The following is a 15,222-nucleotide window of genomic DNA, read 5'->3' on the forward strand; positions in this document are numbered from 1 at the left end:
AAGGCATTTGAATAACTGTCTGAGCCTGTCGAAAACAAATATTTGATACAATTTTCTCCAAGGTGGTGGAGAAAATATTTTCCCCTAGTAATTAGTAAAAGCAATCATTTCCATATGTTCTATAGAGCTACAAGAACTGAATATGCCTATTTCTCTCCTTTTCCTCTTTTCATGCAGCCTTGGTGTCACCAAAAGGTTGGTCATTCAAATCCCAGTAGCTCTTCTGAGGGAGGAAGATACAACAGTCTGCTTCCTAAAGGTTTGTCATTATCGTTGTTGGGCGCTATTGAGTTGACTATGGCTCATAGCACCCTCTGAACAACTCTAGCGACTCCACAAACAACTGATTGAAAGCATGTCCTAATTCTGCGCCACCCTCACAATTTCCACACCATCACAATCTCCACCATGCACAAACCCAGTGTTGCAGTCACTGTGTCAATCCATCTCATTACAAGTCTTCCTCCTTTTTTGCTGGTCCTCTATTGAAGATTAATGCCTTGGAAACACTATGGGTGAGTTCTACTCTGTCCATGGGATCATCAAGAGCCAGAATAGAGTCAATAGTGATATCTCCTCCCCCTTGATTGGCTCTAGTGTGTCAGGAAGTGAGAGGATGGCACAGGATAGGACAGGGTTTAGATCTGTTGTTCATAGGGTTGCTATGAGTCATACTTGACTCAATGGTACCTAACAACAACAACATAACTGTATAATCACATAACAAAATGATTCTCTATCATTTTACTATTGTTTATTATTCTCAGTGTATTTTGCTTATGCATTGCATAGGGAAAGTCTGATGTCAGTGACCTCTACAAATTACTGAGGAGCAATGATGTAATTATACAGACTAAGATGTCTTTGATTCAGACCTTGGTCTTTTCAATCAGTTGCTATGCATCTGAGAGCTGAATAATAAAGAAAAAATGACAGATGCGATGTCTTTGAGTTGTGATGTTGGACATTACTGAATATCTCATGAACTGCCAAAAGAACAAACAGAGATCTACCAAAAAATGTGCAGCCAAGTACTCCTTGGAGAAAAGCATGGTGAAGTCTTGTCTCAAACACTTTGGACATGTTGCTAGGAGAGGTTATTCCTTGTAGAGGGACATCAATCTTGGAAGGGTGGAGGGTTGGTGAAAGAAAAGAAGACCCTCAAATAGATAGATAGAGAGTAATTGCAGCAATGAGCTCAAATATGTCAGAAATGATAAGGATGGCACAGGATAGGACAGGGTTCAGATCTGTTGTTCACAGGGGCACTATGAGTTGTACTTGACTTGCCAAAACCTAACAACTTGTACTCCATTCAGTAGATTTTTTTTCTATTTATGTCATTCTTTCCTGAATCTGCAAAGAATTAGAGAAAACATATGTGTGACCATATTTATTTAATTAGAGAATATTTCAATATTGTTTTATTTATATAATTCTCTTTAAAATCTTCATGGTATTGACTGTAATAATAAAGAAAATCTGTTTATAAGATGAAAATAGGGAGAATATCTATCAACAGAAGACTGGATTTAAAAAAAAAGTGGTATAGCCATACAATGGACTATTATACAGCCATGAAAAAAACGAAGTCTTGATATGTGTTATAACTTGAATGCACCCTGACAAGTCTATGTAAACTGAAGGATCAGTAATAGAAAGACAAATATTGCACAATACAACTAACAGAGAATATCTAGAATACTAAGTATACATAGTGCAGTTTCACTGGTCTCGAGGGAGGGATCAAATAATTGTTCAGGAGACACTGAGCTTCTTTTGACTAAAACCAAACTCATAGTGATGATTAATTGGGTTTCTAAGGCTACACATATTTAAGGGATGAGACTGCCTATCTTCCTTCCACAGAGCAGCTAGTAGACTTGAACCACTGACATTTTGGTTAGTAGCTTAACATACTCCTCACTATATTTTAGCAGGACTTATTCTATTGATAATGATGATAGCACTTGATAATAAATCATGATAGCTGCCCAATATGATGAACATAATGTCACTGAATTATACATGTTCAGAATGTTAAATGGGCAAATGTTCTGTACATACATTTTTCCCAATTAAAAACCACCAAACGAACTAGCTCAACTAAGGAGACAATACAGCTATTGTCCTATATTATAGTTGGAAAAACTAACACTGAGAAATTAAATGGCCCACACTGGATTATGCCACAGTTCAGGAACGGAGGTTGGACAAGGGAGGGCCCTGCCTTCCCTCATTGCAGTGGACAACAAATCTGAGGGCGTCCTCTTGACTTGGAACCAGATGGAAATAGTGCAATTCACTTAAGCTTCTAGGCTTGAAAGCTGTGGCAGAGATACTCTGTCACTGCCCTTGATAGTATCTGAAACCCCTGTACTCCAGCTAGATTCAAAGTTAATATTTTCTCTGGCTGATGAAATGAGTAAGTTTAGGATTACTTCCTGAGAGATGGGAGACTTCTAAAACTGGCATTTCCTCTTTCTTAGAATGTCTAGGGCTACTGTTTGTTAAATATGAACGTTTGATAAATTGGTATTTCTAATTGTTCCCAACAAATGGTATTTGGCAGGGCACGGAAAGAATTCAGTCTTCTAAACGAAAGCCCGTGCCAGGCCTCGGGTGCTGGGGGCAGATTCTTGTGTGATGATACTGGTGGTGGAGCAGACACACTTACATTACACAGCACTGGCTTGGGGGATTTTCCCCTAAAAGGAAATCACTTTAGAGGATTTCTTCTGTTCAGCTTCTGAAGGCTAAAAAAGAAAGTGTGCTGACTTCATAGCATTTGAATTCTCTCTGTGCAGACTCAAACACTAACATTCAGCATCAAGTCAGCTACTGTTTTCAGGAAGAGGTTGGAGATTGTTGGCAAGTCAAGCACCTGGGTGGGATGGCCTCATCAATGCGATGCCCAAGAAGACGGGGCTCTGCAGTGAGCTCCAAAACCCTGCCCTGCTTCCAGGGAAGCGAGGCTGCCTTTGTCCTCAATTCATGGCAAGGGTCTTGTGGCCTGCAGTCCACCATGGGCGTGCCAGAGGAGTCACAGAATGAGAATTCAAGAGAAGGTCCACATCCCAATTTTCCTTTTGTCTGTAGTCTTAACTGCTGTTGTTCCCAATATTGTGTCACCGCTGTGTTCCTAGATTTTCTCCAGTGCCCGAGCAGCAGACTCATAGACACCTGTATGTATTTGGCAGGAGAGCTCTACCTCACAGGGTGCTCCACAGCTGTGATCTTTGGAAGTTGGTTGTCAGGACTTTCTTTTGAGGCACTTCAAGGTAGATTCAAATGGCTCTGTATCCTTAACCTTTTTAAAAAATTATTATTATACTAGTTTATTTACAAAATTAGAATACATTGTTTTCCAGAACAGATTCTTCCAATTTTTCTCATTCCCCTACCCATCACATTGTACACTCCATGATTAATAACCCCCTTTCCCTGCACATCCTCATCCCTCTCCTTAACTTTCTTTTTAAAAGAAATTACTGTAATTTTCGTGAAAGTTTACAGAAAAGTTGGGCTTTCACTCATTCATTGATACACATGTTCCTCCTTCCCTTGCCCTCATCTATTTTGTAATGCACATCTTGTTCCAGATTGTTAACTGTCATACATATAATGCTGAACCTTCCATTCACCTATTCCAGTGCAGTATTCATTATCTATCTACTCTTTTCCCATTAATGAGCGAATGGATGGAAAAATTGTAGTACATACACACAATGGAATATTACATAGCACTGAAAAAGAATGAACTTGCAAAACACTACACAACATGGATGGATCTGGAAGTCATTATGCTGAGGGAAATATCTCAGTCACAAAAGGACAAATACTACATAAGACCACGATTATAAAAATAGGATGGACATAGGGTAGGTAGGGTTGGGCAGGAAGAGAGTAGCTAGATAATGAACACTTAACCTAACCTTTGACACAGCTGAATCTGGCTGGTAAAGCAAATGGCACCAGTTTTTCTCATGATAGTGATCTGTTTCCTGTTCTTCCTGAATTCTTCTCTTGGGGCCCCCAGCACTTACTTAAATCAGTCTAAGGGAAAGGCATAATTTTTTTTGTGCACTCTTTGCTTCCCTTCATAGTCTGCAAGTTATCTGAAGCCAGAGACCTTGTCTGTTCATTCACAGTGCCTTGTAGAGTTTTAAAAAAAAAAAAAAATTTCTAGAATTAATACATGAGCCACCTATACAACTTTAAAAAAATCAGATCATTACAGATGAAACTGAAGCCTGCTCTGATCCTCTCTCCCATGCTTTGTCTTCTTTACCTCTTTTCAGAGGTTGTTGCCACAATAATGAGCTGGTGGTTTTCATTCCAAATATTAAAAAATCCAAATGTATTACTGTTATCACAGCATTGTATGTGTGACAGTATTTACCACTATTGCATTCTGCTCCTGTGTACTTCCCAGTGTCTTCCTTTGCTGTGGCCATGGTGTGTTAATCTCTTCCTTTCCAAGTAATTTTAGAAAACATCTTTCCTTACTTACATGGGTTTACTATATGCATATTTAAAAGAATACAAATAGAAGTGCAACCTGCTTAATTCATTGAACAATTTTTTTTGAGACCTACCCACACTAATGCATCTCGATCTAATTTTCCACCCAATTGTTTTATGGAAAGTAGTTAGTATTTAGATAACTACAAAAAGTCAAGCCAAACTAGTTGCTTTCCAGGCAACTGCGATTCAAGGTCCCATGTCAAAGTAGAACTACTTCCCATACAGTTTTCAAAGGCTGTGATCTTTTGGAAGTAGACCATCAGATCTTAACTTCCAAGGTACATCTGGGTGGATTTGAACCTCCAACCACTTAGTTAGTAGTCAAGCACTCAACAATTTGAGCCATTCAGGGACTGCTACCAATGACTCTATCACACTTTATTTAGTTAACCCTCTACTGATAAACATTTAAGCAGCTCCCAATTTTTTTTCTTTAACAAACAAACAAAAAATGTTAGCGTCTCATGTTTCTGTGAGTGTTTCTCTAGGAAAGAAATAAAAAATTTAACTCTTGGTGCACAGGGTAGGTGGAGTTTTAATTCTGAAAGAAAACTAAGCAGAAGGTTTGATATCTAGCAGGATGTAAGAGACAATTATTTGAGATGATTTTTTTTTCTTTGGCAGAAAAAATGACACAGTGTGTTGGAAAAAAGGCTTTAGTCCTAAGAGTCAGAACCCTTATTCCTGACCTGCCCCTGCCACTAGCAGGCGTTGTGATGCTAGATGATCTCCCCTTCTCTGGGCCTCAGTTTCCTCACCTGTGAAATGAGTTAGATCCAATGTTTTTGTTCTGAAAGACCTATTGGTTCTCGTAGTCCACGCTCTAAGGGTCATACCTGAGGGGTCCCCAGCCGCTCTATCAGAGGGACCAAGTGAAGTGGGGCATACTTGGCTTCTAGGCGTTTCATCCGGACCTCCAGGCGCTCCCCCTCTGCAAGTAAAGCAGCAAAGCAGCATATCGGATTCAGGGCACACAGTGGCGGTTGGGGGGCGGGGGCAAGAAGGGCTGGGGAAGGACACTCAGAGGACCTGGTGAGATACCTGCTTTCTAATCTAAATGGAGCACAGCTATTCTCTGAAAAGGATGATTCATTGCCTTTAGGTACCGTTTAGTCAACTACCACTCACAGTGACCCTACTCCTGAGTCGCCCTCACCATCTCTGATATGCTCTAGTCCGTTTCTGCAGTCACCGTGTCCATCTGATTTCCCGAGGGGCTTCTCCTCTCTCACTGGTCCTCTACTTTTCTCAGCATAACGTCTTTTCCCAAGAACTGGCTCCTCCTGACAACATGCCCAAAGCAGGAGAGATAAAGTGTCCTCGCTGCTAAGGAGCACCCAGGTTTACATCTTCCCAGACAGATTTGTTCGTATTGATTAGCACTCACTAAAATGAGTGTTAACCTATTATCACTCTCTGACAAAGGACTTGAGAAATCTAAAGCAAGGATAGACTAGAAAGAACAAGGAATAAGGCCAAGAGTGTTGATTACAACTCTGCCATCCTGGGAATATACTACAGAAGCCACAGTGTTAGCCTTCTTCCTTTCAAAATACAAATCGGAGTTTGCTGGGACTGAGCACTGAGCCTGAAGTTCAAGCACAAGCTGGCCACATTCGCTGCTGGGAGTCATTGCTTACCTTTGATGTAGACTCGAGGCAAGATGTTCTGGAAAGGCGCAGCATGGAGCAGATCACAGACTTCCTCCTGGGACTGCACAGAGGCATGGGAGGAAAGGAGGAGAAAATAACTTTTCATTTGAAACCAGAAAACGAGCATTCCAACAGTATATATCTCAATGTGGGCTATTTAAGGATTAAACAAGAGCATACGCCACCTCCTAACAGAGCTTTTGGCACATATAAGCACTTAATGCATGCCAACTAGGGAGATCTGGTGATAAAGTCCTTTAAGGTCCACCTCCCCAGTGGTTCAAAGCCACCAGTGGCTCTGGAGGAGGAGGATGGATGGACAGTCTCCTTTCGTGTGATCTACAGCCTGGGAAACCTGCTGGAGAGTCAGCTTTGAGTTGGCTTCAAGTTGACAGAAATGAGTTTTTTCTATATAATCTCCTATTTGTTGAAAAATTAGAATGTGTAACAGAGAGTTCATGCCAAGCAGGAGGCCGAGACTGCCCTCAAGTCCACTGACGTGGGATACGCCTGTTAAGGTCTGTGTCTGCCGGGTTACTGCTTTATCAGCTAGTATGAGACAACAGACTAGAACATTCTGGTTCTGGTGATTTAGGAAAGTCAGTTTAGGAGAAGACATCAATCACAATGGCAGGAGGGAAAAGTTATTTAGGGTAAGGCAGACCTAGAAGACAGGGTCTAATCTGCTTACTGCCCTGGGTCCAGTTCATGATCACAAAAGAGCAGGGTAGGATGAGGAGAGGAGGAGAAGCCCAGCTTCATTCAGTCTTGATGTCTCATCTTTAAATTGTTTGGAGTAAGTTAAGATCCAGGCTCTATTGAAACGCTAACACACTGGGATTCTAAGCACAAGGACAGGATGTCATGCCCTCGGCTTTCTCCCACCAAAGTAGGGGGAAATCATGGCCATGCTGGGAATCCCAAACCTGATGTCTAAGAACAGAAGCCCCCAGATACTTCTCACTGCAGATCAGTCTACAAACTGAGCAAACAGAAAGGGGGACAAGCAGACATTTCAGAGTTTTCTGCCTGACCCCTGATCATCACTCAGTTTTTAGCCCCAATCCCTCACTGCTACGGAGCTGACACTGAGTCATGGTGAACTCGCAAGAAAGGAGCACTGTGCTCCACACGGTCTTCAAAGGCGGCTTTTTCAGGAAGCTCGCTAGATATTCCTTCCTAGGAGGTTCTGAGAGGACTCAAACCTCCAATCCTTTGAACAGCAGCCTAAGGGGATGAACCACTTGTACCACCCAGGACTTGCTCCCCCTTTTCCTTTGTTAAATTAGGTTCTCTCCTAAGCTGTGGTCACAGGCACATCTTCCAGTGAATCAAACTACCTAGCTGCACTGTTGGGTCTAAGTTAGATCCTCTGATTCAGAGTAGAACCTTTTCTTCGTGGTCTAACCTGATGTCTTTGAAAGATTACATTCTGCTGACCCTTCCTTCTCCAGTGTCTGGCAGTGAGCTCAGATGCTTTCCATCATTTTTCTTTCTCTCCTTTGAGACTCTCTTGCAAGTTTTACATTTAACCACCCCATAATTGTTGGTTTTCTGCCAAATTTCACTTTGGTTTCCTTACCTCCTCCCTCTGTTCCATCTGATTAGCCTCATCAATCCCCAAGACTTCACACATACTCCTTACCTACGTCTCACCAAATTGGTATTTCCAGCCACCCTTCTCCAGGCTGGTTGGAATCTGTATTTGGATATTTCACAGCTCAAGTCCCTTAGGCTGCAGACCCTGCTCACAGAAGTCACAGCCATCTCCTCCTCCGAATGAGCTTAGAACCTCAGGTCCACCTTCTCTCTCAACACCTCCCCTGACTAGTCTTTACGTCCTGTGACTTCTCCAGTCTCATCTCTCTCTACAGAGAGAGTTCTTTTAGCATAGGGATGATACATGTGGTGGTTTCTTTAGTGGGGTTTTGTTGTATTTTTATTTTGCTGCTTATCATGCATCAATGCCTCTTACACAATGGTGTTCAATGCTATCAAGTTGGAACCAACTCACACCTGTCCCTCCAGTGAATATTCAGAAGCTAAATCACATGCGAAAAGACTGCCCATCTTTCTCCCATGGAGAAGCTAGTAGGTTCAAACCACATGCTCTTTTGGGTTGGCTGTGAACTCCTTATGCACTCGGCCACTGGAGCTCCAAATTATATAATAAATTTACCAATGTTGTTATTGCTGTTGTTATGTGCTGTTGAGTCACTTGCAACTCACAGTGCCCCTATGCACAACAGCCCTAAAACCTGCTCTATCCTGTGCCAATTTTACTGTCACTGACACAGCTACCTTCATTATACCAGACACTGTATCAATCCATCTCATTGATGGTCTCCATCTCTTTCTCTGCCCCTCTACCCTTCCAAGCATGATGTCCCTCTCCAAGGACTGGTCACTCCTTGCAACATGTCCAAAGCATGTCAGATGAAGCCTTAGAATCCATGCCTCCAAGGAGCAGTCTGGCTTCACCCATCTCTAGGACAAACCTGTTGGTTCTCCTAGCAGTCCATGGTATTTTCAATAATCTTCTTAACCCCCACAGCTCCAACATATCAATTATCTTTCTATCATTCCTAGTCCTTTTTCAGCTCTCTGATGCACAGCAAGTAACTGTGAAGACTATGGCCTAGATCAAGCGCACCTTAGTCTCCAGACTGACATTATTGCTCTTCAGTACTCTGGAGAGGTTCCTGAAAGCCAATTTTCCCAATGCAATTTGTCTCTTGATTTCCTGGCTGCTGGTACCAAGAGAGATGATTGTGGAGCCAAGCAACCTAAAGCTGTTAACAACCTTGATCTCTTCACCATCTATCATAATGTTGCCAATCGGCAGAGTGGTGACAATCTTTGTTTTCTTGATGTTGAGCCTCAATCCATATTGAAGGCTGCAGTCTTTGACCCTCTGCAGCAAGTGCTTCAGGTCCTCCTCATTTTCAGCAAGCACGATTGTATCATCTATATAACACAAATTGATGAATTTTCTTCCAATCCTCATGCCACATTCCTCCTCATATAACCCAACCTCCTGGATGATCTATTCTGCATACAGGTTGAAGAAGTATGGAGACAGAATATATTCCCGGCATACACCCTTTCCGATTTTCAACCATGCAGTGTCTCCTTGCTCTATTCTGATGATTGCCTCCTGGTCCAAACATAGGTTTCACATAAAATGTTCTGGGATTCCCATTCTTCTCAGAGTCAATCACTGGTTTTTGTGATCCACACAGTCAAACACTTTTGCATAGTTAATGAAACACAGACATTTCTCTGGTACTCTCTGCTTTCAGCCAAGATCCAACATTATCTATAATATCCCTAGGACCATGGCCTCTACTAAATCCAGCCTGCAAATCTGGCAATTGAAACGTAACGGTATCAGTCTGGAGACTAAGGTGCGCCTGATCCAGTCCATAGTCTTTGCAATTACTTGCTATGCATCAGAATGCTGGTCAATGACTACGGATAACAGAAGGAGAACTGATGCCTTTGAGCTGTGGTGCCGGGGAAGAGTGTTGAATATACCAAGGACTGCTAGAACAAACAGATTTGTCCTACAGAGTGTAAAACCAGGCTTCTCCTTGGAGGCAAGGATTCTGAAGCTTTGTTTGACACACTTTGGGCATGTTGCAAGGAGGGACTAGTCCTTGAAGACATCATGCTTGGGAGGCTGGAGGGACAGCCCAAGAGAGAAAAACTCTCAATGAGATGGATTGATTCAGTGACTGGGGTAATGAGGGTAGGTGTGTCAGAGGCAATAAGTTTCGTTCAGGATAGAGTAGGCTTTAGGGATGTGGTACATAGAGTTGCTACGAGTTGCAAATGACTTGATGGCACATAACAACAACAACAACATATAAGTTATCTTACAAATATTTGTTACATAAATAAATTCATTTATTTGATCTCATGGCAGTTCTCCACATATAATAATGATATTATTAAATGTATTTAATTTATTTTTCATCCAAAAAGTATTTATTGGGTGCTAGGTCCTGTTCCAGACTTGGTAGACAAGTTGGACTGGATTCTGCTTCTCATGAAATTTACATTCTAGTTGACAGATAAAAACAAACTAGCAAAGCAGAAGTTTCAGATAGTGATAAAATAAAGCAGAGTAATAGGCTAGAGGGTGACTGGGAGGGAGTTGGGTTGGGGCTGTTTCAAGGAGAATGTTTAATAAAATCTTGATGGGTGACATTTGGATAAACAGAATGAAGTGAGTAAGCTGGTCAAGGAGATACAGGGTAAGGGCATTCCGATGCACAGGCCTTGGGGTGGGAACGAGCCTGTGTTTACTGAGTGCAGGGATACACACACTCACAGCACAGCATGCAGCCCTAAAGTGAGGGAATCAGCAAACTCGATGGGGCTAGCTGAGAAGTCTGAGCTTTGTCTCCAGTGTTCACTCACTCTCATTGCTGTTAAGTCAGAACCCAAGTCAGAACCCTGAGTGCTGGGCAGTGTTCAATTCTGTTGTATACAAGGTAGAGCTGACTCGATGGCATCTAACAACAACAAATGAATGATTCTGAACCTCTCACCTTTTGGTTACTAGCTGAGTACTGAACTGTTTGTGCCTCTCAGAAACTCCTGTCCTCCCCAAACCTCATTCTTTTCCTTGTCAGCATTTGAACTTCATTCTGAAATGCAACTACAGGATTAATGTCTACATTCTCCTACTATAGGAAGAGCCCCAATGAGACGGATTGACACAGTGACTTCAGCAATGGACTCTCAGGTGTCGGAGATGATGAGGATGGCCCAGGATAGGACAGGTCAGCTGTTCACAGGGTTGCTAGGAGGTGTGCTCGACTTGACAGTACCTAACAATAACCACCTCCTACTAGAATGTAACCCCATGAAGGCAGGGACAATGCTCCCTTCAGACCATAATTTATCCCCACTGCTGCCAATTCTGACTTACAGCAATCTTATTTTGTTAGACACACCCACACTCACACGATTCTGAGCGTGGCATCCCACCCTAGGATTTTGCGAGGAGAAAACTTTATCAGAGACTGCTCGTTTTCCTCCTGAGGAAACAGTTGGTGGATTCAAACCACTGACTCCCCAGTTGGCAATGCAACATGTAATACACTACGCCATCAGAGTTTCCCTGAAGATACGCAGTGCCTGGTGTATCATAGTGTCTGGTGTAGAAAGTTCAGCATGTGAAGATGTGAACAACTGGGTATCAATAGAATCTTGACTACAGCAAGTTTTCCTACTTAAGCCAATGTGTTTCCTCTTATTACTAAGCCAAGTGATTGTTTTTTTATGAACTGTAAGAAATATTTTTTAACGCTCCTTATGTAGGGAGCTCAGGTGGCCTAGTGGCAGGAAGCGGCACTGCAATCCGGAAGGCACGCAGTTTGGATCCACCAGAAGCTCTGCTGGAGAAGGAAGGGCCATCCCCTCCTGTACAAGTTAGATCCAATTTGACAGTACATGTTTGCATAAAAAAAATAAAATAAAACCAATATAGTGTTAAAATAGAAAAGCTCCTTATGTGAAGATTTTCAGGTTTATATTTTTAAAATTCTTTTTTATCCCTCTTGCGCCTACTTTCATGTATTTATAGTCCGTTTTACACTTCAAACATATGTCAATTTTTAAAAATTCACTTCAGTATTCAAATTGAAAAGAACTGATTCTTAATAACTTTAAAATAAGGGGCTTCCAGGGTCATGGTGCTGGAGCCAGAAGGAATGCTGTAAAATGCCAGCACACCAGTTGGGCTGGAAAGGAACCGTGTTTGTGTCCACTGGATAGAGTAAACAGAACGGTAAACCCATGAAAGCTGGAACCTGTATGTGTCAGAAACCTGCTGTGGAAGGAAAATGAAAATGTTTCCCACTAACAGGGAGTAATAAGAAAGTGGTAAAAGGGCACCTGACAAAGTTAGAAACCTCGGGAGACCCAGAAAGATGAGGTGGTCCCATTGAGTGCTGGCCCTTCCGGGTTGCACTGTTTACTTTTTAATTTCCAGGTTATTTCTAAAGACAAGTCACAGATATAGAATAAACTATCAATGTTAACTGCTGTGACAATACAAAATTGCAGCTGACAGGTGGTGGGAGGTAGAAGCATCAGATGGGATCAGAAACACTAACTTTCTTGTCTGTTTCTGAAAGCAGTCAAGAAAGATATTGTATCGTGTTACAAGCAACTAAAGTGTTAGCATATAATCTATGATTACAAAGGAAAGCAAAAGAAAGTAATAAGTAATATTATAAAACATTGGGAGGAAGTTATGGGGTAATGCAAACAAGCTAAAACTTCATCTTCCCAATTACTAGGTGCCATTGAGTCAACTGTGACTCATAAGGGCCCATGAACAATAGATATGAGCCTTGTCCTATCTTGAGCCATCTTCACCATACTCAACTCAACTCAACTCTACACTGGCTAGTTAGAACTGACCTACTGCTGACCCTCCAGCAGATTTTCAGAGGTCATAAATGGCATGGAAGTAAGGAGTCAACAAATAATGCCTAAAGTTGCCAATTAAGAAATACAGATTATTCTCATTGTATTCAATATTGAGGCAATAACAATGAGAAGAACTAGAAACAAACAATCAAACTCAGTAGCCCTGGAGATTGAGACTGCTTTTTAAATTATATTAATCCGTATGATTTCATTTATGTATCATGTGCAGTAAAGAGCAATTTGAATGAAACAAAATAAAACAGTTTGCTTAAATGATCTCTAAAGGTCTTTCCTAGTAGGAGTCCTGGTGGTGTAGTGTGTTAGGTATCTGGCTGCTAACCAAAGGGCTGGTATTTCAAATCCACCAGATACTAGATGTGAAAAAGATGAGGCCATTTGTTTTCAGTAAGTTTTACAACCTCGGGAGCCTATCAGAGGCTCGCCATGAACTGGAATCAACTCTACAGCAATGGGTTTGGGTTTTTGGTTTTAGTAAGGATAATTCCCCAGATCTGAGAGTCTCTCACAATATAATCCCTTTGTTCTTCAAGGAAAGTGGGAAATGGCCAGTGATTTATGTGCCAAGTGCATCCTACTTTAAGCATCATAACATCCCTATGAGGCAGGTGTTAGTATCCTCATCTTATAGATGTGGACACTGCAGCCTTTGCCGAGGTCAATTTTCCTGTGTGTGCACAGCTATTAAGCAAGCAGTTGAGATGTTAGAGCCGTAAATTTGTCCTATTGTGATGGTTGGAGGATTACTATACTAGAACTATCTAAAAAGTATCAGATTTACTCTAGTAAATGATGGAAAGATTGTGTTGGATCTTCTGGACAGAGACCAGATGAGTGGTCTAGAAGCTAGAAGACTACTACGTCTCATTGCTGTCAAGACTGAACTGACTCATGGTTGACTCTCCAGTGGGTGTTCAGAAGTCCAAACCTACGGGACAAGATTGTCCATCTTTGTCCTGCAGAATAGCAGGCAAATTCAAACCCTCTGCCTTTGGGTTAGCAGTGCAACTCCCTACCCACCAGGCTGTCAGAGCTCCCTAGAAGCTGGAAAAGGAGTAAGAACCAATTAAAATCCTGTTATTTTCCTGACACAGTACTGGAAAGTGAGCCCCCTAGACTGTAGTACTATTCGATAGTCACAATAATGAACTGAAATATACCAAAGACCATGAAAAGGGCACAAGACCTACAATACTGCATTCTGTTGAACATGGAGTCACCATGAATTGGGGACAAATGGCAACTAACTAGCTAAATAGCTCTAGTGGCCTAGTGGTAAGAAGGTGCACTGCAATCCCACAGGCACACGGTTTGAATCCCCCAGCTGCTCTACTGGAGGATGAGTAATCTCCTCCCACACAATGCACTGCCTCTGAAACCTGCTGGAGGAAAACAAAACCAAAAAGGATCTCCTACGGGTCAGTTCTGACTCGATGGTAACAACAGCAGCAGCAGAACAGCAAGCTGGTCTTTCCATCCAGAGCCCCTTTACTTTGACACTCATGATTTTCCCACAGTAGCCCAGGCAGCCAAGGCAATGTGAATGTCTTTTCTTATTATACATGTATATACATTATGAAAAAAATATGTGTTTCATGAAGAATTAACATTATTAAAATTGTTGTTGCTGTTAAGTGCCATTGAGTTGGAGGCGACTCGTAGCAACCCTATGAATGAAAGACCTGGACACTTGTTTAACTTTAATCCTTTCTCTAGGTGCATAGGGCTTCCAGAGGCAAGCTATTTTGGAAGTGGATGCCACTCTTGCTTCCACGCTTGTTTTAACCGAGGAGCTCCACCAAACACTGTCCACCATGGGTAACCATTATCACATTCGACACATCGGTGTCACAGTGTTTAGCATCACAGCAACCATGAGTTACCTCTGTACAGTAAGTGGACAGACCAGGGCTAAATAAACCTAGAAAAATGTTTGACCCAAAACAATTAAAAACAGGCCTGAGAGCCACAGATTAGTCACCAACCTTTGGCTCGGTAGCCGTTTCTGTCCACTAGGCCAATTGATCTCTCTCTATGCATTATTAAAATTAGAGGCAGTAATAACAGACATTAATTTATAAGTGGATACAGATGCTCACAGGCAAGATGACAGGTATGTGTAGTCTAAGGAGTCCACTTCCACAGCCACACAGGTATGGCAGGTGATATTTTTACCCATATATCTGTATATGCTGCAAATAGGTTCATGAACACCATGAGTTACTGGTTTCAGGGCCTTAGAACTAGAGAATCCAGCGAGATCAAAGTCAACTGACCTAATACAGTCTACAAAGACAAACACCACAGATTGATGAACTGTGACTTACAAGCTTCTGAGAAGCTATTAAAGGTACAGCTGCTAGTTTCTCAAAGAATGTTGTTGTTGTTGTTACGTGGCGTCGAGTCGCCTGCGACTCATAGCGACCCTATGTACAACAGCCCTAAACTCTGCTCTGTCCTGTGCCAATCGCACTGTCTCCAACACTCCCATCCCAATTATCCCAGTCACTTAATCAATCCACCTCATAGAGGGCCTTCCTCTCCTGTGCCGTCCCTCCACCCTCCCAAGCATGATCTC

The 15,222-nt window shown here is 42.0% G+C and overlaps 1 protein-coding gene across 6 annotated transcripts in view; it reads right to left on the minus strand.

Annotated features, from left to right (window-relative positions):
* Nucleotides 1–15,222, minus strand: part of CYFIP2 (cytoplasmic FMR1 interacting protein 2) — a 175,048-nt gene that overhangs the window by 4,084 nt on the left and 155,742 nt on the right. For all 6 annotated transcript variants that reach the window (XM_006901973.1, XM_006901970.1, XM_006901975.1 and 3 more), the window contains 2 exons: nucleotides 6,168–6,240; nucleotides 5,364–5,458 (listed from right to left, as the gene is read on the minus strand). In XM_006901973.1, coding sequence (XP_006902035.1) covers nucleotides 5,364–5,458; nucleotides 6,168–6,240 — 168 coding nt within the window. The remainder of the gene's footprint in view (nucleotides 1–5,363; nucleotides 5,459–6,167; nucleotides 6,241–15,222) is intronic.

This window comes from Elephantulus edwardii, unplaced genomic scaffold, assembly GCF_000299155.1.
Source record: "Elephantulus edwardii isolate Elephantulus edwardi_28Jun2011 unplaced genomic scaffold, EleEdw1.0 scaffold00354, whole genome shotgun sequence".
NCBI lineage: Eukaryota > Metazoa > Chordata > Mammalia > Macroscelidea > Macroscelididae > Elephantulus > Elephantulus edwardii.